The sequence below is a fragment of the Podarcis gaigeae genome, assembly GCF_964106915.1.
Source record: "Podarcis gaigeae genome assembly, chromosome: 5".
In the NCBI taxonomy this organism is placed as follows: domain Eukaryota; kingdom Metazoa; phylum Chordata; class Lepidosauria; order Squamata; family Lacertidae; genus Podarcis; species Podarcis gaigeae.
Window position 1 is genome coordinate 43408153 of NC_139681.1, and position 23628 is coordinate 43431780.

Consider the following 23628-nt stretch of genomic DNA (forward strand, 5'->3'; position numbering starts at 1 on the left):
GATGTTCTGTGCAACAATTCTTCCGTAGTGAAAAAGAATAAAATACCAATACAAGCCTGTGAGTAATTTTTCAAAGAAATGACTCCAAAATGAGCAATTCATAACTGTTAATTTTGTAACATAATGGGAATGCTAAACCTGCTCCACCTTCAGCCAACAGATGCAATTAGTTACTACTTACTCCCCCCAAATAGTTTTAGTTAAGGACATTACTGTGGAATGCCCTGTTTTCCTTAATCATTTGAACTTGCTTAATCAGTATTCATATATGTCAATCTTACACTTTTCCCTAAGACTCAACCTTTTAAATGTGTCAGCAACATTTAGGGTTAATAACCTGTAAACTAACTCACTCTCTCTCAAACACACACACACACACACATACACACACACACACACACACACCAGGAATGAGAGAACATCCAGAAAGCAAAATCAGCAAGTCTAGTTGTCCCAGATGACAGCCACTAAAGAAAGAAAAAAACCCCTCTTCTATAAACCTTTCAAATATTATCAATCCCAGTGAAATAAAATTTCATTTCTTAATTATGCAGTTTTGTTAAGACAGCTGAGTTGCTGCCCCAGTTTTACCACCATTCTGAACAAGATGCCGAAATAAATGACTATTTTGACGCTTTCTTTGACCATGCCGGGGCATTTGTTATAAGGGTCCTCTGGTCTCCATTTTCTGTTCCTGACCCTCAAGCTGAAGTAGCAGTGGCCATAATCCTAGCAGCTTCACCCCACGGGGTATTTTCTGTATGACACCATTGTGATCTTACACTTCATCCAAACATTAAAACCAGGAGCCATAGTTCCTTATTTTTGCACAGCCTAGGAGCAAAGCTAACCAATCAGAAGGTGGAATAAATGCTATTGTGACCCAAATCATAAAAAGGCAATAGGAATGGGATGTCCAACCTTAATATCAGTGGCACAGTGAAGACTCTGGACTTCATGATCATACACCCCTCCCTTTACTCTTTAGATTGTAATGTGTATTAATTAATTTCAAAATGTGATAAATCCAGGCATGCTGCCTTTTTGGGGGGGGGTACTTATTTTGTGTGGCTACATTGACTCTGTCCTAAAACCTGCCCTGACAGCACCATGGCTTAATATATACAAAGTTTAGTTTCCTCTGCTTTCAACTGTAATTTGAATAGACTCACTCTCTCCCCTCTCATTTAAAAATGAAAACAAAGCATCACATTATAAAAAATTATAGGTTTCACTATAAATGCATTTCTAATTGTGGTCCTATTCAGGCAAATGTTGGCATCATACACTTTACTGTGCATTCTTAAGAATCATAGCTTTTTAAAGGAAAAACAGATTTAATAGGCAATATGCTGGATTTTTAAAAAACTAGAACAGATAAAGAAATGCTCAAAATATAGGCAGAAAGCAGCTTGAAATTTTACTGGGATGAATTTAGGGCATTTCCTTTATAGAAGGCATATATACTGTAAACAGAGATGTTGTGAAGTCATTTGAATATTAAAAAAAACACAAGCTAATTGTGAGATTGAGTGTTCCAAATTAAGCATGTGTACAATAGTATTTGCAAGATTAGCTTTTTGAGAAAAGAAACAGCTGCAACTGCTAGCTTAGACTTTACGAGCCATCCAAATTTATCATACCGAGCCAATGAAGAAATTTCCTTGTCAGTCTTCCCCCTTGCAGGATTTTTGGCTGCAACTGCACTTTTGCTGAATGCAAATTGGGGGAAAAGATTCATAGAAAACATACCAACTTCTGTGCTGTTAGGACTAACATACAGAAAGATCTTTATTTATAAAGATAACTACCCTTTATACCAGAAACCCAGTTCTAAAATGTGCTCATTTCAAAATGGAAAGATTTTGGGACTGTTGACCTTTCCCATCTGTAGATCTTATTTTTATATACATTAGTGACTTAAGGCCTTCATTGAAAGTCCATTTCTCATCATGTTATATTCTGCAGTCCTTATTTTGCCAAAATTTATGTTGAGTTCAAAGGATGGGTGTTTTGTTTTGTTTTGTAAATAGCAGCAGTAGAATCCATGACTCCAGGAAGAGCTCACAGTTGCTAACTTTTATTTGCATCCAACAGAAGCTTGTGGTGCTTCATATATCTTTGCTTCACGGCATGTTTACATACTCAGAATGGAGTGTTCTTTTATTCAGGTTTTTAAAGAGCCACTGGTTGTACTAGAATCAGTGTGTCCAATAGGATGTTGCGTGCTTTACACTCTGCTTTCAATTACTTTCAATTTGCCTATCATTGACAGCTATGAGTGAAATCACTGGAATTTTGTAGTTTGTAAAGGAAGGCACCATTTGGTCTATAACAGTGTCTTTCGGTTCATGCAACAACACTGATAAAAACATATAACAATGATTTGGTTAAAGTTAAGAGGTTTATTAGTAGTAGTAGTAGTAGTAGTAGTAGTAGTAGTAATAGTTGGACTTTTTTAAAATCAACTTTCCCACCTATCCCAAGTTCTCCCTTCCTTGTATGGAAATAGAAGCAATTTCTGTTGCTCATGCTTTCTCATCATGAATCTGTGCTTGCTATATCCGGGTTAACTAATGATATTTCATTGGAACACTTACTCATCAAAGGCTTTTTTTAAAAAAGTGGGTGGGAATATAGTTTACAAGACCAAACATCTTCACGTTATCATGCAAAAAATATATATTTTAAAGAGATTTGTTAAACTACAAGCAGTGTGCATGAATTGTCCACATATGGAAAAAGTATTTTCTTAACATAAATCTTTAAGGGGGAAAGGGGTGTTTTGATATGCTTCTTTTAAGTTTGTATTTTTAAAATGCAATGACTTGCCTTCTAGGAGTGGGACTTTAATTTCTTCCTTTATAGGAATACATAGTTCTGAAATTCTAAAAGTTTCTGGTGCTTTTCAGCTGTCACCTCCATTCAAAATCATGGAGCTCAGCAATATAAAATACAATAAATTTAACTTGACCTAAGCAGAGGTTTTGAAAACAGCTTTCAAAAATAATGCCTGTGTATTTGTGCTAAAATGTGTGAATATATATATATATATACACACACACATCTTCTACTTCCACATTGCTCACAAACATGATTTGTTAAAAATTGTTCTAATGTTTACAATAGTCCAAGAAACATCTACTTAACAAAAAAAAAGGAATCAAAGGGCCATGTTTAGATTAACGCTTGTCTAAAAATAATATAAGGTGCTTCAGCCTCACATGAATTCCATATCTTTATATTCACATGTTATGCCTTTAGTATTTGAGTTTGAACAAGAAAATCTTCATTTAGCCAACATGAATATGCAATCACTGTGTGTATAATGTAACCTTTAGCCCAAATTACAGCTGACCTGCTATTTAGTGCTTGCAGGGCTTTTTCTTTTTCTTTTTTTTACACCAAGTAAACTTTCCTCCAACAGTTCACATTTAATCAATTTTTGTTTTGCAGTCTTTTGTAGATTGAGTCTTTTGTTAAGAAAGGACGTCTTGTTTCCAAAACACACTGGAGGCGATCACTGGCATCAGAGTGCCACCAAAAGGCAGGAAGAGAAATTAGCAAGTACGTTCTGACCTTTACAAAGACAGCTAAGGTTATGCACATAACATTTGCTTGTTTACTTTGTAAAATCAACAACGAGTTGTAAACTCAATGCTTGGTAAGCATCTTGACGCAACTGAAAAAGAAACATTTGCAACAGCCAACAATTGCCAAGTGACATTATTGCATATTTCCCTGCTCTTCCACATAAAGCCTGTGTTATCTGCTTTGCTCTATATCTATCGTGATGCAACTTTAATAACGTTAGCCAAGAATGCGCAGAAAATCACAGCTGTAGCTAGAGGCAAACCCCTCCCCAAAATGAGGTGCTTCTCCGAAGCCTCACCTAGTGAGCTGAGTATTGGCTTATGCGTGAGAATAAGCAAACGAATCGATCGCGGCAGTAGGTTGATGGGTACTGGTCGTTTTGATGGATATGACTGTAAAAAAAAAAGTCCAGATTGGTTCACAGTGGACCTCATACCATGTCAGCTAAAACCAAAGAGACACAAAAGTGACAGCTGTGGAGAGTACACTGCAGGCAGTCAATGGTTCCTGTGATTTATTGTTCCATCTGCCTTGCCGCTGTGAGGACAAGTTCCCCCTGATTTGGTTAAAATGAAAAGGACCTCAGAGAGCACAACGTGTTTTTTGAAAATGTGCAGAAACTATTTTTTTATTTTTTTATTTCTTGATTTATGTCCCTTTCCCCCCCACCATAATGTTTGCGCCAATTGTTACCCAATAATGATAGCTGGGGGAAACAGGGTGTGGCGGGGGGGACAGGAGGCATTTATGACCAAAAAATATCTCCCCCACTATTCCAAAATGAAGCAAAGAAAAAGAATAAAATGATTCGCCCCCCCCCCCGCAAATGAACACCAAACTTAAATAACCTACTCTCTCTCAATAGTAACATAGAAATTAGGGGGGTTATCTGCCTGTTTTAAAATACTAAGCTCGTTTCTTCTTCTATTTTCTTGCTTAAATGACAGAAAACCTTTCTATGGAGAAAGAGAGAGAGAGAGAGAGAGAGAGAGAGAGAGAGAGAGAGAGAAAGAAAGAAAGAAAGAAAGAAAGAAAGAAAGAAAGAAAGAAAGTCGAGTTGTATATGACATGCTGAGTTCATAGGGAATGTTAGTATCAGAAGGAGGGCAAAACACTTGTTCCATATTCACACAACTCCCCCCCCCACCCCAGCTTATCTCCACAAGTTAAGCTGAAGTAAGAAGAGAATGCTTTTTTCGTGTTTACACACAAACTTCTTTTTTTGCCATTTTTGACTTGAAAAGGAACGTTTCCTTCATGTGGCTGATGCAGCTTATTACCCCATTAAAGGGAAACACGGCATGACACTTCCGTCACCTTAACATGAAAGCCTAATCAACACTTAAAGGTGTAGCACAACACAAATATGCTCCCTCCTTGGGGAAACTAAAGTAGCAGTCGGAGAAACATTTGGACTTCTCCCACCCCTGTACACCCCCACAAACCCGTGAGAATTGAAGTATGCCATGGCGGAGAAATATGGTTAATGTTTTAATACATTTATGGGGCATCAATAATAAATGAAGCATTATCCAGTGCTCTCTCAGAATAAAGTTTTAACAAATCTGAGCAAATTGAATGAATCTCATGGAGTGATGTATTGATAATTTTCCGTGCGGATCACATGTTAAGGAGAAAAATGGGTTTAAAGGCCTCGGAGACCTTTCAAATTCCTGCATATGTTATATAATTCACTACTTAAAACGGCATGAACCTGTGAGCCACCAGAAGTTGAGGGAAAGGCTCTTACTCTCTAAATCTCATCAATGTTTAATGCAGATCAGCAAATTTCCAGCAAATTTCCCATGAAAAGGCCTGTTGGTTTTGATGGTGCATGGAAAGTTCTGTTCCCGTTTGCCTTCATGCGAGGTCCCCGAAGCCCTGACCTCTGTGGCAAGAACTTCCTGGCTGAAGGGTTTGCTAGGCCTCCCAGGTCCAACCTTGGTGTCAAAAGCTGGCCTGTCTCCTGTCTCAGGATGTTGGTTTTACCTCTCAAGTGTTTCCTGAATTTGTGAAAATTCTTTCTTTCTTTTTCTTTTTCTGGCCGGTTGTCCATAATGTTTAAATGCTCAAAAAATATTTATCTTTTTGAGAGAGCGAGAGGAGGAGAAAGGGCAAAAAACAAGGGAGAAAAAGAGAGGGGGGAGGAAATTGTAGTGGCTACTGTGGAGTGCAGGAATAGTCCCTGGAGACCAGTTCTACTTTTGGAACATGTTATTGTCAGGCAGAGGTCAACATCTTTTACCTCTTTTTTCCATTATTCAAAATAAGTATTGATGTTATGTTTTAGCTATTTAAAAGCCAGCTGCCTTGCTCATTTCAGATATTTTTTCTTCTTCTTCCCTGGTACTATTGTATGTGGTAATAGCTGGCCTGTGTATTGTCTTTCACAAAATCTACCCTTTCAGGGTCTCAGTCTTCAAATGATATCAATCAAAATTTATGCAATTCAAAATCCATATGTATAGAGTCCCAGTTCACCTCATTTAATGATAATAGTAAACCACATGTTGTGTACATGTCTAAAACACTTTTCTGGCTCTTGACTGTATTAACCCTAGGGGCACTATGTTTTCGTACAGCTTGCCCAACTGAGCAGCATAATATATTGATTAATACTTGGCAACAACCGAATTCTTGAATAATAAAACTGTGAACAAGGCAAATGTATACTAATAAAACAAGGGGAGTGCCAATATTATTCAGGCACCTATGTTAATATAAACTGCTCTAGAAGAACGGGGAGGGTTGAGATTTTCAAACAAACAAACAAAAAGCACAAGAGACAAACAATGCTGATTTGTTTATTTTTTCCCCTCCCTATTTCCTAATGTGATGACTTTATTAAGCAATTAGCATTACCTAGTGAAATACAGATTGCAAGTCTCCCCAAAGCTAAATGCTGAATCAGCTATAATTGCACAACTGTGAAAAGTTAGCTACTGACATAAGACAAATTAAGACTAGAGAGTATCCATTTGTGTGAATAAAATTGTTCACATATACGTATGAGCAGTAGAAACATTATAGGAGTCCCTGACTGAACAATAGCTTTTGCGTCTGATAAGAATGCTGCATTTACTCGTGGTGTAACAGTCACAAGTAAGGTCTGCTTCTGTGGACAAGTCCTTATGATATTTGGCAAATGAGGAACTGAAACATTTCCTCAATTTGCTTTGGCGAGCCTGAAACGTCGATCCCATTGTGCATTCCAGAAACAGAACAATGAATGGATAATGTTTGAGAAAACCAGGTTACAATTAAGAATGCTGTGATGTCATCAGGAAGACAGGAATGAGTGAGAGAGATGTGTTTAGAATGCTGCTTTTTTCATTTGGAGCATAGTTTACTTAGGCAGACTATCTGTGGCAATTTTGAATAAAAATTTGACATAATACACAGTTATAGTAATTAGCTGTGTCAGTCCTGCTAACATTATTTTTAAAAAAGATGACTTATTTTTCTCAATGCAGAAAAACAAAAAACATTCTGCTTCTTGCAAATGATTCAAAGCCTTTTGTGCAAAAGCCAGTATTGAAAATTAAGCCGTATAATGTTTCAAATGGCTGGAATGGGTTGTTTAAAACGGCAAGGTAGATCAGCACGGACTAAATCTGGGTCTTCCTTTAATGCCATTCGCATGAGTCACAGCAAAGCAGGAAAGCTGTTGACAAATTAATGCTTTAAGAAAATAAACTATGGTCATGTTGAACACTGAGCAACTTTATCCTGATTAATTTGTGTTGGAGTCGCTCCAGCCCTCATTGACAAAGCCCTGCATTTTGTACAAATGTAATTTCCTAATATTTACACGAGGAAAGCCTTGGCAGTTAAGCTTTGCCTCCAGTGTGAGTTTTGTGGTTCGGGGGGAAAAAAGACAATAAAAGTACAGAGAGCTAATTGTAAGCACATTTGGAGGGGGGGAGATTTTGACTCTCCTCCCTCCACAGCCCTATTAAAATGTGTTATTATGTAGTACTCAAAAGGAGCATAGTGCCAGTCTCCACCTGGCAAAGTTTTAAGTAACACACACAGCATCTAGTGCTTCCTAACAACTGCACTGCTCTAACTGAACACAACACCCAAAACAAAATTCTTATAGCATGTAACAGCATTGTTCTCTGAAACATTGGCATAAATTCAGATCAACCTGCCTGATCTCACAGCCCTTCTTATTTTACGTCTTTCTTTAAAGAGAATATTAGACATTTGTACAACTGTATAATTTAATAAAATCTGAGTGGGAGTAGAACTGCAATTATAGTCTATTGCTTTGTTTTAAGAATATTAAAAAAAAAAACCTTTAGTTTTAATGAGATTTTTCCCCCCTCCCCCATCAGTTTACACAATTTTCCAGATGCAAAATGAGCTTTTGGCTGTAAAATATTTTATCACATTGTCTTACACAATAAAGATTAGATGTTTTCGTGCTCTCTCAACTGCACTGCAATTATTTTTTAGTGTTTGCAAATCATAATATAATTTAAAAACCATATTTTATACCTCATCTAAAATACTTTTATAGTATCGAGATGGAAAACAAAAATCCCAACAACAACATCTATTTAACTCTTCTTTTAAGTGGTTGTAATATGCTTTGATGTACTTCCCGGGTTTTGGGTTTTTTTATATAAAAAAACCTTGCTCAAAAAGCTTAGTTGCTCTTGAAAACAAATCTCTCAAGCAGCATCTTTGTAAAAAAAAAAATCCCTAGAATTTAATTCCCTTGACTAAAGAACCCAGAGAGCCTGAATGTAAAAATAGTAGCCTTGTCATTTCACATTCATTAAGTGAAACTCAGAAATTAATAATGTAAAATATGCTTTTTAATTAGTCTTACATTCTGCCCAATGTACTTAAATGGGATCAGCAGCTCCCCAATGATTTTTTTCTTAATAAAGTATTAGCCTGTGATGCACAGGGGTTGACAGGTATGATAAACTGGAAAGTACTTTTCAAGGCATATGAATGATACCAAAATAGTACTCTTCCATTTAAATGTAATTAACATCAGGGAGCAATATTACGTGAAGAGAAGCCTTCAAGAATTTTATTTCAGGGGTGGAGATCTTTTTTTCATTTCTTGTTTTATGAGTAGTTTGATGATTGCAGGCATGATTTTATAATTTAATTACCTTTGTTGAAAGCTAAGCTTTTTCTAATAGCCGGGCAACAGGATCATAAAGCACTCTTCAAGTGTATTGAAAAGAAAGCAAATCTCCTTTGATAACTTTACTTAGTAGGAAAAGGGGTGTGTGTGTGTGTGTGTGTGTGTGTGTGCGTGCCTATATATGTGTGGTCTCCTATAGAATCCCAGCGAGAAATTCTCCCCATGTCAATTTCAGATTACCTACTTCTGCTACTTGTGGTTCATTTAAATATAAAAATAACTTACTGGAACACTCACCTGTAAAGAATTAGATTCTGGGACCAAAAAAAAAACCAAACACTTAGAAAATATATCGAGAGTGAGCCACAAAAAAAGAAAAAAATCACAAAAAGCTTTAAGCAAAGGACAAATTATAACCAACTACTCCCTAACTTTCTCTCAAAATGACATTGCTTCTTTGAATTGCTATGAAGATAATAAACGATCATTGTTTTTCTGTTGAATAGCATCCCCTAACTGTCCAAATGTCAGTTGTGTTTACTTAAGATTGTCTGCTGTCTCTAAGTAACTACATTCCCAAATGAAGCATGTTTAAAGAGTAAACATGCAAAGAGACTCAAGTTCCGGTGAAATGGCCAAAAAAAAAAAACCCCCTAAGCAATCATCACTTTCATAATGCAAGAGTCACGCTCAATTTCATAATACACCCGTTATTATTACTGTAGGGCTTTGTAAAGATGATCTGCCCTTGGGCTGCAAGGACTTTCCTAAACTCACAGGGAGACATCTATATATGAGGTACAGATGCGATTCCTTTCCTATGCTTGGCCATCAGCACGGAGGTATGGTTTGACTTCATTCCACTTTCATCTCTGTCCTTTTGACATCCCGGTTTCCTCCAAAGTATGCCTCATTTCTAAACACGCACTGACACTGCTATGTGTTTTCACACTGTTCATCTGTTAACTTCTGTTGATAACCACACTGGGCAACGTGTTTGGAAGCATAAAGTGTTTGTGACACTAATGTACTATGCTGCTTGCTAAATGCTTCCTCAAATGTATGTCTTTCGAGCAGCATTCATGCTGATTAAACTTGGTACGGGTGACAGAATCTCTTTCCGTACTTGGAGGGGAACATTCCAAATTTTCCTGAGAGTTTGCTAACTTCTTCATCAACTGCTAAATAGCTGTGGGTTTCAAATAAAGACCCTGATCAGCTTCTCAGTTGCTGTTTTTAATGTGCACTTCTGACTGCTAAATAATGAAAAGCGTCAATGTGAAATGACCCCTTGATTTGTTAGTAAAGATGCTGTTTACAACAGGAAATAAATATTCTGATGCATGCAGGCAGCCACAAGTCATTACATGAAAGAAAATGGTGTATGTGTGTGTGTGTTTTAAAGGATCCAGGAAAATCAGGACTGAATCATTTGCTATGGAAACACAGCCATTTTGCTACTTCCCAAATGAGCATCTGTCTGGGAGAGTTTGTTTGTAGAACAACAAGTGTCTAGCTGGCAAAAAATAAAAATTGCACCGGAATCCATAGAATCCCAACACACACACACTGTGCTTTAGTAGCTCCTAATGCCTTTTGCAACTGAAGCCATTATCTGTGATTCCCTCTCTTTGCTGAAAGTGAAAATGCTTATCTTTGGTACCCACGTACCAAATGTAAGATTTTGTGTAATATTTTCCAATCACAAATAATATTGCATTATTCCCCAGAGGGCTAGTTGATATACCTGTCTATTTATTTATGTGTTCAAGTATCCAGAAACCCATATAATTGATGCGTAGAAATATAATCTGTGCCATTTGTAAGGTTCCACTGAACTTATACTGCACCTGGGGATTCCCAGAAGTGCTATGTTACCTATACAAAACCACCTGCAATTTACTGTTATGGCTGAAATATTCATAGATAAGCCTTATGTAAAGATAATGGCTTAATATATGGGTATAATTCTGTACCCCCAAAGCAACTTTCTGACAGTACAAGTATGCCACTAAAAAGTAAAAGACATATGACTTTGATTCAAATATTCAGAAATCTAACATTTGTTGCACTCCAGTTCTTACCATATGCCTTGTATTCATTCAAATGCTTTACATTTTGTCTCCTCATGATTACTTGATGGTACCTGAATATTGATGTCTTTAGGAATTATTTTTTATCTGTATATTCCCTCCACCCCACCCTTATATTCCCATTAGGTAAGTCAGATGAATGAAGCACAAGCCCTCATTTGGGGCACCCGGAGATTCAGCTACTGGATCTGATTCGCATTTGTTTCATTAAGCAAGTTTTGACTGTCTGCACTCAGACATACATGGCTTAGACCATGGGTAGGCAAACTAAGGCCTGGGGGCCGGATCCAGCCCGATCGCCTTCTAAATCCGGCCTACGGACAGTCTGGGAATCAGCATGTTTTTATATGAGTAGAATGTGTCCTTTTATTTAAAATCCATCTCTGGGTTATTTGTGGGGCCTGCCTGGTGTTTTTACATGAATAGAATGTGTGCGTTTATTTAAAATGCATCTCTGGGCTATTTGTGGGGCATAGGAATTCATTCATTTCCCCCCAAAAAATATAGTCCGCCCCCCCCACAAGGTCTGAGGAATAGTGGACTGGCCCCCTGCTGAAAAAGTTTGCTGATCCCTGGCTTAGACTAATAAACTAAAAAGGTATAAATGAACACTTATTGCCACTGCAAATATATTGGTCTCAGCTGTTAAAAACACTGAAGGTATACTCCTGGGGATGTGTAGTACAGTTCTCAATAAAGATCTGAAAAGTTTGAAGTCCCAAAGGCCTTTCAGCTCCATAAAGGACAGGACTTGGGAGTCCTGTTTATCCTCATGAATCCCCCGAAGCTCATAGTTCCCACCCCAGGGCTGCCTCCTCCACCCTCTGCTCATCAGTATGTAAGTGGCTTTCCTGCTTATATTGTTTCCTTATTTATTTTTTTGTAAAGGAAAACTTGTTTACAGCAAGATTTTTAAAATATCTATACCTAGATATATTCTGATCCTAAACAGCTGGCTAGGAAATACATTCTCTTGCCATCCATGGGACTTTCTTTCCAACTAAACACATTTAGGGTTGGAGTGTTCATTTGGCTTCCAAATTAAGAGCCATGCTTATGAAAAGTGCAAATGACCAATGGAGCGTGTATGTGAGAAATCATTCAGTTTTTCTTTCTTTTGCAGAGGAAGACTTGCATGTAACTTTCTATCCAAGACATATAACACGTTTGTTGCCTGAGTGTCTCTAAAGTAAGATAGATACATAGTTAAACGGGATGCTTGTCATTTATAAGAAATATCAATGATTTAACTATTATTAGAAATGCTGGTTTTACACACACAGAGAGAGAGAGAGAGAATGAGGAAGACAGAATGCTTCATTCTGAGGATGTGCTTATTCTTTTGGAAGGATCAGCTACATATCCCTTGCACCAGCCCCCTTAATGGACAATCCAAGAAATGACATTTGTGCCGGTGCCAGAGGGATTGCTTGTTTGCCAATTGGCTGAAGTTAACATGCTGCAGTGGCCAGAGACAAAGAAATAAAGAGACGCCGGACAAATTCATAGGATACAGCGTGGTGACGAGTGGAAGATTGTGATCCATTCTAAACACGTTGGCCATGTTAATGGCCCCCAATCAATCACTCTTAAGTGCTATTCATCATTCAATCAAAAGAAGACAGAACATGTATATTATTTAGACAAGTTCGAAATCATTTTAGGTTACAGAAGGTCAGGAGAGCCACCTTTCAAATCATCATGAAGAGATAGGAAAATGTTCAGGAACTGTAACAACCCTTCATCTGTGAACCAGGCTAATAGGCATGCAGTAGATGCTCGTGCAGCGCTCTCGCTCAGGGCTAAAATAAATAAAACGGTGCCATTGTAGAGCAGCTCCTACATAAATAATAAGTGTATGAATAAGCCAATATGGTTGTAGGATATTTTGGTTAATATAGTTATCTAAACTGACTGGGAATTTACACACTCTCTGTGACATCTGAGAAGCTTTGCGGCTCTCATTGGACCACAACATCTTTCACTCACCTTTTATTGTTTCTAAGTAGAAGGAAGCTAATCTGGTACTTTTATTAGAGAAGACATAGAAATCATAAAAGAATACTGAAGTGGATTTTTTTTTGTGGCAGAGCATCTCCCCAGTAGCATCTATAGCAGGGGTTGGTAAAGCTGTGGCCCTCCAGATACTGTTAGACTTCAACTCCCATCAGCCCACAAATGGTTTGGGATGGTGGGAGTTGCAGCCCAACATCTTGAGGGCCACAACTTCCTCACCCTTGATCAACATAGCCTGCAAATAGAACAGAGGTCCATAAAATGGCAGAATATGCTTATTATAGTAAGCCGCTTTTATACCAAGCCAGACCATTGCTCCTTCAACTAATATTGTCTACATCAGTGTTGGGGAACTTGGCTTGTGGGCCAAACATGGCTTGCCAGGGGTTCAAATCTGACCCACGAGGCCAATTTCTCCAAACCACACCCAACTACCCACATTTGACATTGTATGTGATGTCAAGTGTGGGGCAGGAAGAGATGTGGCTGCCTTAAAGTACCTTCCCAGTTGTGCATTGGCAAAGGAAAACAGGATTCAGTACTAGTGACCATCAGTTGATGGGTGATAGAGCCAAGGCCTCCTGGAATAACTGTATGTGGTGCTTTAAAGTTCCAGCTTCTGGACTTCTAAGTGCCTAATCAACTGATGTCATTGTGGTATCAGGTGAATGGCAGGTGGGCAGCCCTGCCCACCTGTCAAATTTGGTCCATGAGACTAGATCCTAATAAGGATCTGGCCCCCTGAGCCAAAAAAGTTACCCAGCCTTGGTCTACATTGACTAGCCGTTGCTGCCAAGGTTAGCAGGGTACTTCACCAGTAGCTTCCAGGGCCCCTGGGATGTCCTTGAAGACTTTCCTCAGCTGGAAATATTGAGGAGAACTGGAGGACATAAAAGAGGGAATTGGTCTGCTTAAACCCCTAACACATGTCCTGGTACAAAGATGAACAATAAGATTAAAAACCTCCCTTCTCTTTATTATACAGAAAAGTTTCAGGAGGGAGGAAACAAGAGAGAGGAACATCTCACTTTCCACTCTCCAGAAACCACACACACATACTGTAGCTCTAATTTAACAAGGTTCTCATAACTACTTCTGTACAGCCGCTGCAGCTTTCAAATTATCCTGATGCGGCTTGAAAATTGCATGGAATAGCTAGCAAGTGAACATCCCAACGCGCAGTAAGTCCTGCATAGTTTGCACACCAAAGAGACACTGTGGTTCAGATCTTCCTATTTGGATCCTCACGACTTGTCGGATAAGCCTGGGATTTCAGCTGCGGTTTTGTGCGTGCCTCTTAGCACACAAAGCTGCATCAGCTAAAATTGACAGCGCAGAAGATATTAGGGCTTAAGTGCACGTGCCATGCGAATCTGCCCTCTTGATCCAGTCTTGCATGCAAACATGGTTCTTCCCACACAAATGTGCCCTTCCTCTGTGCTTTCTATGTTACGAAGAGCAGAATGGGTTGGAGCCATGAAGGAGTCACTGATCTATTAGCATTTCGTTTGAGGGGGATGATTAACTCCTTCCAGGTGGTGTCCCCAATATATGCTTTGACTTTCTTCTGCTTTACTTTGGAGGGAAAGTTATTGCAAAGAAGGCGCTCTCTGCATGAATGCTGACAGTGGGGGACTTGGTTTCCACTGACAGACAGCCCATGATGTGTATATGTGTATGTGGGGGGGTGTATGTATGCACCTGCATGCATGTGTGTGCTCAGGATATATATATGTGAGCAGGCTCACCAAAGATGCACATAGACACACTTGCTGGGTGTCACTTACTAGCAGGTCCAGTTTAAGCAAATGGAGAAGATGGGGCAGGGGACTATTGGCTCTCTAAAAGGTTTCTCTTAGATTGGGGTTGGGCATCTGTAGCCTTCCAGCTGTTTCAGCCCCAGGTGCCATGGTCAATGTTCATGGGAAATGGGATTTGTAGGGGCCCAAGAGTTCCCCATTCCTTTATTTTCTTATATAGGTGCTTTAATATTATGCAGGTATTGCTTTCTGTTAGAGTAGTGTCCATAAGAAAGGGTTAATAAAAATATTTCCCATGCTATAAGGAGAGATTAGGTATCATCTTTGGCTTCCAGGGGGGTTTAGTCTGGCAAAACTGTTCTCTGAAACTGATCAAGGCTGCAGTTCAATACATATCTGTTCAAAAGCCGCATTGAGCTCCAGTGTGTATGGATGACACCACAAGCCAAGGCAGTGTAAACTATCATCGTCATTGGTTTGATAGGAAATTGCATCCAATATTTTACTTATTGCCCACTTTAAATTGGAAGACATGTAATTTACAAAATCCTAATCCAGATATTTCCATAAATGGACAGCAGATGGGGCTACAAAAATCATCAAATAAAAAGTAATGGAAAAGAGCCTATTTCCATTCGAAAAAGCAATTCATTTAAAAAAATAAATAGGATTCTTCTTTGCTGTTTTAAGACATCAATGAATCTGTTCGTAATGGGCTTTTGTAAACTGATTATCCTTGATAATCTCATTAGTTGAAATTATCTTGCTTTTCTAACATGGTAGATTTTTAAATACCTTTTATTTCAGATCCCTCTGGGCATGTTGCAGTGCAATTTACTATTAAGCAACATAATTATCTATCTCAAACCTAAGTGTTTAGGAGTTAAAAGAATCAAGACACAGCTATTGAAATGGTGGAGAAAATGACCCCACAATCTAGATCCCAAACTAGGAAAGAAAAGGTGGGAGGGGAACCTATTTTTAACAGAGAATTCATTAAAAAGCACACCATTCTTAAAAGTAATGATGATTATGATTATGTAAATGAGATGGACACACTGATCCTAATAAACTGCTTTAGCTGCTACACAGATAACACTATTTATTTAAAACACTTCTATCCTGTTCTTTGTTGCAAAAAAAATAAAAAATTCCAGAGAAGGTAACAATTAGAAGTAGAATTCATATACATAAAAACAAAGGAGAAGATAAGAGCAAATAAAATTGCTAGAAAGTAAAGGATGCACAACGATCCAATCTGACAGTAAACTCCACTGAAACTCACTTCTTTCCCCAGTGCCAAAAGCGCAACAAAGTTGGTGTCAATTGTATCACTTGAGCTGGACAAGTTACAGAAGCTTCCTGTCAAGACTGACTGCTGGACCAGTCCGGTGCAAAGCCCCTCTTTGTTCACTGGGACTCACTTCATGGTGAGTATGCACAGGCCTTGCAGCCAGAGAACATTTCTCTGCATTGCTGATACAAATATTGTGCATCTACCCAAGCCCTAAGATAACCATCAGAGGCTCTGCTGAGTTCCCTGCCAATCTGACATATGAAGTGTGGTTGCAAAGGGGAGAGCCCTTTTAGTGGTAGTTCCCCAGTTGTGGAAGGCTCTCCTTAGAGAAGTTTTACCTGGCCTCTACCCTGACGTCCTTTCAGCACCAGGCAATAACTTTTTAAAAATCATTTCATGTATTTTAACACAATTCTACTGTTATTTAAAATCATTCTGATATTAATATTTATCATCTTTGCTCTAATGGAGTTTAGATTTTTTTTAAAAAAACCAAAACCCTAATGTGTTTATTTTAGCTCTCCATTCCAGTGGTCTTGTCACTGGCAGTAGGCAGTGTGTGGTCTCAAATTGGGGTGCTTCAAGGATAGGGCAGAGACGGTGATGTGCCCCACTTCTGGTGAAGGGCCCAATTCAGATCCCTCTACTGGGCCAGCCTGACAGCTGGTGCAACAACAAAAAAAAGAACCCCCCCTTTTTGTCCTGGACAATAGGGTCGATTAGGGCTGTGGATGCAGTAAGGAATCTACTGCTTTGTATCTCCACCCCCCGCATTTAGCAACCATAACTTCTCTAAACTTTAGGTTGGTGGCAACTTTGGAAGAACAAACAAACTTTGGAACAACAAACAGGAGACCTTCTCTTGCCAATAAGCCTTGCAAGTGGAGATCTTTATCCAGGTCTGTACCTGGATTGGAACTGAAATTGACTTTACATACAGAATTGCATTTAATTGGTGTGTGTATATGGCTTGTTATATTAAAAATGGCTTGTATCTATGGAATTATTTTGGCATTTTGAGTTCTTTTTACTGTGAAATCGCTTTGAGGTGCTTTGAGGATCACACAATATGGTTTTCTCTTTTCTTTTTGTCTCCATCTTTTCATGGAATCATAGAATTGTGGAGTTGGAAGGGAGCTTGAGGATCATCTAAGTCCAACCCCCTGAAATGAAGGAATCTTTTGCCCTAAGTGGGGCTCAAACCCACAAACCTGAGATTAAGAGTCTCGTGCTCTACCCACCTGCCACAAATCTTTTGCTGAACATAGTCTAGGGAAAGACCGCATTTTGTAAGCAAAAGCCTTGCTCTGATCTTTTTCAAGGAACTACATGTATCCACTCAACAGAAAATAGATATGCCACAGCTTTAAGCAGAGGGCCCAGGCAGTCCCAGCTCCTTAGTAGACTTGCGATATGTTTTCCCAGCAATGGCAAGGATATAGCTCGAAGGTGAAGAGAAAGGAATTGACACACGCACAGCTGCCACATCTGGATAATTCAGCCCACGCGTGGGCATCTGAATCTCAGGCGACGGGTTACAGACTTGCATTGGGGTGTACTAATAACACAGCAGCCAAGGAGCATGCTTCTAAACTTCAAGCCACAAGAAGATGAGCTGCCAAGTGAGAAGTGATTTTATGCTTCTGATAGAGGCTCAAGCAATTAAGAAGTAGAAGTTGTTTTTTAGAGTGAGAGCGAGCGAGCGAAAAGCTTAAATCTGCATTTTATGTATGTAAGTTTGCAGCCGTAATGGGATTATGATGTCAGCAAAGGGAGAGAAGTTTGCAGCTGCACTGGGTTATGGAGGTAGCAAGCAGCTGTTAAAATAGAGAACTAATGGTGATTAATTCTTATTATGTGTTTGAAGATCTCACAATGAGTTCAGGACCCAAACCATCCCAAAGGAGGTGAAATTAAGGAAGAAGGATTTTTTTGTAGAGGAGAAATTGAGGGAGGGCTTTTTAAAAAAATGTATATATGCCTTATTCTGCCTCCTCTTCAACCACTTTATTAATATTTAAATACTCCAGAAATTGGTGCTTAAATTATAGCATCTACTGCAATTATTACTTACAAAAAGAAAATGGGGTGGGGGGAAGAACTGGGTAGTTTTTTTATATAATTTCAATTAAGTATTATACAGCCTGGGAAATTACCTGGGTCCCACAACACCTACACACACACACACACACACACACACACACACACTGAATAAACTAGGAGACATACATTGAAATTGTTTACCACATACATAGTGAGGAGTAGATGTTTGCACACATTGATTGAACAGAAGCTCCTGCAAAGATCCATCATCGATTCCCAGTGACTTAGCTCCACTGACAGCACCGTTTGCATGCTGTGCAGTGGAGAGATGAACTAATCACTCAGTTGAGCTGGGCTAGCAGATAGTGGGAAATATTATTCAAATGTCTCAGAGAATTAGAAACCTCATTTTGATTCTCCAGCCCTTGCCTTTTAACACACTCTCTCCCAGCTTCTTAAACTTAAACCAAAAGCAGGCCAAGGTCTCTTCCCCTTGCAAAATTGTATAGGAGATGAATGTAGATGTTTTGGTGGCAGTAAATGCTTTAATGCCAGCCTGAAACTGTCCAGCATGGAAGTGTGACAAGCTACTTTCCACTAGTTCCAGTAAATCCAGTCGAATCCTTTAACTATGTGTATTTAGAGCTGTGGATTATGACTCACAGGTAGGACGCAGGGAAATTCTGGGTGGATCACACAATGATATGGCCCTCCATTTCCTGGGGATTTTATGATGGGGGGCAGATTCATCTAAATTCCTGGGTGCCAGATCCTTCCCATAATTCCTGGATTTAGTAAAGTTAGAATTAGGTTTCTTTAAACTTTGACAAACATGGAACCCCGTCTGGATTTTGTTCAGCTAAGAAGCCAAGCCAGCTTGGCAAAGCTAGCTGTATGGGCCATTAGTGGGAAACCATCAGCAGGTAAAACTGCCAGGCAAGGAGGAGTGGGGCTCCTTCTTTGCTGGCTGCCAGTGGGCAGAGGCAAAGGCCAGGTTCAGGGTTTCCGCTTTGATATGACATAGGCTGGGGCGAGGTCCTTGGAATCAGTTAGCCGTGAGCTGAGATTGACAGGCTGTAACAAAGAGACATAGATGATGGCTTTTTTGTTGTCCTTTGAATCCAGTGCTGGGTTCGAGGGTTTTTTTCCTTTATCCTGCTGCAAAATTGGGATGATCATCAGTTAGGTTTTCTGCAGATTGATGCTTGTTCTAATCCAGCAGTAAGCAGAAGGTTTGGGTCCCTGACATCACGGGACAAACCAAAATGTGGATGGGCCCTAACCCATGATTATCCAAAGTCCAAGACACACTACAGCCTGGCAAAATCACTCAAGGAGGGTACAAAGCATGACTGGTGAGAGCCAGGGGAGAAGCAGAGCTGTGACTGAAGGCAGCTTCACAATTTCAGAATTACACTCACACTGTGGAAGACTTAAAGGCATTTCTTTCCATGCCAAGTAATGAAGAGATCTACGACCACTTTAACTTCAGCAATGAAAAACCTGTTTATGCCACTATTGCTAAAGCAGGTTTTTAGGAAAAAACCTCTGTTTCTTTTCAGCATTTTCTGCTGTGCACTGTCATCTGAACAATGATATATTTTTGGTTGGAAGGGATCATGTATTTGGAGCGTCTAGAAAGAGAAAAGGCTGTGAAGGTTGTGAGGAACGGCTATAGCACCGAGAAGGACTGAACTGGCACAAGCTGTATCATGGCAGGGTTCCAAGGCCTAGAGGGGAATTGGGTGAGCTAGTTAGGGACCCGGTTGATGTATGATCCTAAATTGGAGAGAAGAAAGGTAAGAGTTGTGGATTATAACAAAAATTGGCTGCCAAGCAGGAGAATGGAATTAAAAGATCCTTGTCCAGTTTTTCTTTTATGCTTCACTTCGTTCTTTACAACTTAACCTGAATTTAGAGCAACACTGAGTAGCAGACCTAACCAAATTTGTAAGCATGCTTTACACCACATATGAAAGACAGAAACTTGGGACTGAGCAATGACATTTTATCAGCAATAAGCATATGAAGTATCTTGGAAGTGCTACTCTCTTCCTGCTCCGGCATCATCTTTAAACCTCCCAGAGGCCTCTTTATGGTCCCACCATCTATATGACCTGTTCAGAAGAGAACCTGTCAGACCCCTTAGTCATTAAGCAGTGACTTCTTGTGGATAAGGCACTGTGCCCAGACACATACCCCCATTTCTTTGTTCCCAGTGGAGGCTGGTTTATTAGGGCAAATGAGGCACGACCCACCAGTTTAATTCTGCTCTCAGTCAGTGCCCACCTGCCTGCCTTCCTACTTCCACCCAGTTTGGCGGATGGCACTGCCTGTCAGCTGTTGCTGTTCTAAAACTCAGCAGGGAGGAAGAGAGGGACAAAACTAGAAACAGTTGACTCCACCTCTCATTGGATCTCGGCCTACCTACTTTTGGCCACCCTGTATACTGCCCCACCAGTCCCAATGGGCATCAGCCACTACTGTTTGTTCCTCTGGGGTTTGTGTTGCAACTAAGCCCCTCGATATCTTTTCAGTGACATTGCTCAGTGGAGGTGGTACACTGTCTCATAAAATGCCAGTGAATGATCTTTCAGAATTACGGCTGTCTGTGAATAGCCTTTAAGCACTGTTGCCAAGCCTACATGTATCCCTAACCACATACCACAAATCGGCCTAGTTTGCACATCACAGTAAACAATGGCTTGCTGGACCACTCAAACATATAGAATCCCAGAGAGGAGCTCACAGGCAATTTGCTCCTCCCTAGATTTTTTTTACTTCCTTGCCTGCTATTCTAAGTCAAGGTTTGCCATGGTATGTTATCCCATACTAGGCTTGTGATAAAGCTCTGTCACCAAGGTTTGTTCTGTTCTCTGGGCCTATTAACTACTCCCTGGAATCGCCAGGTCAACTTCCCAAGCTACATCTCATAAGCCAGGAAGGAGGAAGTTCAAGGTCACAGAGCATAAGCAGAATTCATTCACATGTTTTCTACATGTCACCGTGCCTCTTCAAATGAAATTTATCCCAATCTGTATTCAACGGGCCTCTATACAAGTCCAATAGGCCTGCAACAAATGTGACATTAAGGTCTCCCAGTACTAGCCATTTCTGACCAGCTCGGACTGGCACAAGGCTAGTGGCAATTTAAAGTCACTCAACTGCTGTAAGTTGCCTTTAAAAAAAGCTTGATCTGAAGCAGCCCAGCAGAGGAAATGGTGTTTCCAAGAGAGCTATGCTTTGGAGCAATATATAGTATATTCTCCAGCATGCCTCTCAATAATGTGTAATATTATCCATAGCAGAATATTACCTTATATGCCTCATGCACACATGCCCCCACTCTGAATTTATAAACAAAAAAGGAGATTGAAAGAAACAGACCCTAGGGAGCAATTTGAAATAATTACTTGTTGTCCACTGGACAAAATTTCTTCCTCACATGAAATGTTGTACAAGCCCTGCAGGAAATCGTGTATATTCATGAAGCACAAAGTACAGAGTACCCCTTTAAAAAGAATGTGTTGGTTATGAGTCAGAGCTGAGGCTGCACATATGAGCATCTGTATTTCCAAATGTTTCCTCTAAGAGTTGTGGAGACATCTGGTTTCTTTGGCTGGCACCAAATCCTGTTGATGTCACCCTGGGAACACAATGTAGGTGGAATCACTTCATTCATTTGCCTGGGAGCAAGAAAGAAGTACCGTATTTTTTGCTCTATAAGACTCACTTTTCCCCTCCTAAAAAGTAAGGGGAAATATGTGTGCGTCTTATGGAGCGAATGCAGGCTGTGCAGCTATCACAGAAGCTTTCACTGCGCAGCGATCCCTCTTGCTGTTCTGGCTTCTGAGATTCAGAATTTTTTTTTCCCTTGTTTTCCTCCCCCAAAAACTAGGTGCGTCTTGTGGTCTGGTGCATCTTATAGAGCAAAAAATATGATAAATTCATACTAGAGGGACATAGTCAAAGCTTTGGCTGGCTCTCTCGAACAAAGATGACAAATACACCCTCTCACTCATCTATACATCTCCCTGGTCCTCTCTGTTCTCATCTCCATGCACAATGCAGCTTGGCCACCTTAGTCCCCCATCATTTTGCTTCCTATTTCTTCACCAATGGCAAAGTAACATTGGCCTTAAATCAGGTAAGACTATTTGTCCATGTAGCCCTCTATTACTGTGGCCAGCAGCAGAGATACTTGTATTACCTGTTACCTGGTTATCTAGGGTTGCCATACGTCTGGAATTTCCCAGGCATAGCCAGTATTCAGACCGCATGAGGGCAAAAATCTCTAAAAATGTCCTGGAAAATCCAGATGTATGGCAACCCAAGTTGGAAGTGTAGATTTTGGTGAATTCCATTTTTAAAAGTTCAAAACCCCACTTTTTTGAGATTTTGCACACACAAAAACTCAGCAACTTTGGACAAAACTTTTTGTTTCTGGGTTTTCACTTTTTGAAATATGGCAACCCTAGATTATCTTCTCTACCGCTAAGCTCTGGCCCCTTCCCAGCACGTAGCATTTTATCAGTGGTGGACCTTGGGTCTCAAATTTCAGCAGTGCCCTGTGCGACACCAGAATCTGGTGCCACTCTGCCTCTTGCACTCCATTCTAAATCATACTTGTGTTGGCGCCCTCAAGGCTCTGAAGCAGTCATGCTCTCCTAAAACCGCCTCTGACTTTTTGTTCCTGTACAGTGGTACCTCAGGTTACAGATGCTTCAGGTTACAGACTCTGCTAACCCAGAAATAGTACCTCGGGTTAAGAACTTTGCTTCAGGGTGAGAACAGAAATCATGCAGCAGTGGTGCAGCGGCAACAGGAGGCCCCATTAGCTAAAGTGGTGCTTCAGGTTAAGAACAGTTTCAGGTTAAGTACGGACCTCCGGAACAAATTAAGTTCTTAACCCGAGGTACCACTGCATATCCTGTAGGAAGTGGTTTCCATCTGACCTGTCTCAGCAACGCTTCGCACATACATCAGAAACCAAGGGAAGAAGATCAGCAAGGGCCAACAGGAATAGCGATAGACTTAGAAAGATGAGTAAGTGTGAAAGTAAGAATCCACGTTTAGATTTGGATGGTGGGTGAATAGCATTGCACTCAAGTGGATATTTCCTCATGCAGGTGCCTGCATATACAACAAGGTAAAACTGCACAAAAGCCGATTCCAACTGCCTCCAACATCATTAGAGGAATATCTAGTGAGAACCTTATTCTCTGTTAAATTGTTCAATAATAGCCTAACAGCCCTTCTTCCCTACCAGGAAAAAATGACATGCTTAGATCCAGCTGTTGCTTTGGTTGTTAACATTATCCGTCATTTTATGCTGGAGAGAGACGTGGTAGCAAGCCGAGGGCGTTCCTTCACATCTGTTAACTAATTTTTTTACCAGGATGCAGAATAAACAATTCCAGAACAATGAACAGCAAAAAGGACTCCAGCAGGTTGCCAGCCTTATCCTAACCTTTCTCACTTCTTCATTCTGCCTTTCAGAACAACGTAATTATTAAGGACTGACAATGTGGCTTTTTTATGGGAGCTGGTGCTGTGTGCATCAGAGTGTTGCATTTTTAATTATTATAATGTTAAATGGTTTTAATTGCTGACACTCTGCTGATTCCAGGGCACTTTTGTAACATTTATTGGGGAGGATAAAGGCCAAAGTTTATTTATTTTTACAATCTATAATAAATCAGGACCCTGAAACAA

At 39.9% G+C, this 23628-nt stretch overlaps 1 protein-coding gene across 1 annotated transcript in view; it reads left to right on the top strand.

Annotated features, from left to right (window-relative positions):
• The window catches only part of LOC310845689 (uncharacterized protein), a 23463-nt gene extending 18 nt beyond the window's left edge, over window positions 1–23445 (top strand). The window contains exons 1-6 of the mRNA XM_083741127.1: window positions 1–58; window positions 3457–3567; window positions 9430–9546; window positions 15871–16003; window positions 16674–16769; window positions 23312–23445. The exon at window positions 1–58 is cut by the window's left edge and continues 18 nt beyond it. Coding sequence (XP_083597253.1) covers window positions 9498–9546; window positions 15871–16003; window positions 16674–16769; window positions 23312–23429 — 396 coding nt within the window. The 5' untranslated portion in view covers window positions 1–58; window positions 3457–3567; window positions 9430–9497 and the 3' untranslated portion in view covers window positions 23430–23445. The remainder of the gene's footprint in view (window positions 59–3456; window positions 3568–9429; window positions 9547–15870; window positions 16004–16673; window positions 16770–23311) is intronic.
• The last annotated feature ends 183 nt before the right edge of the window (window positions 23446–23628 follow it).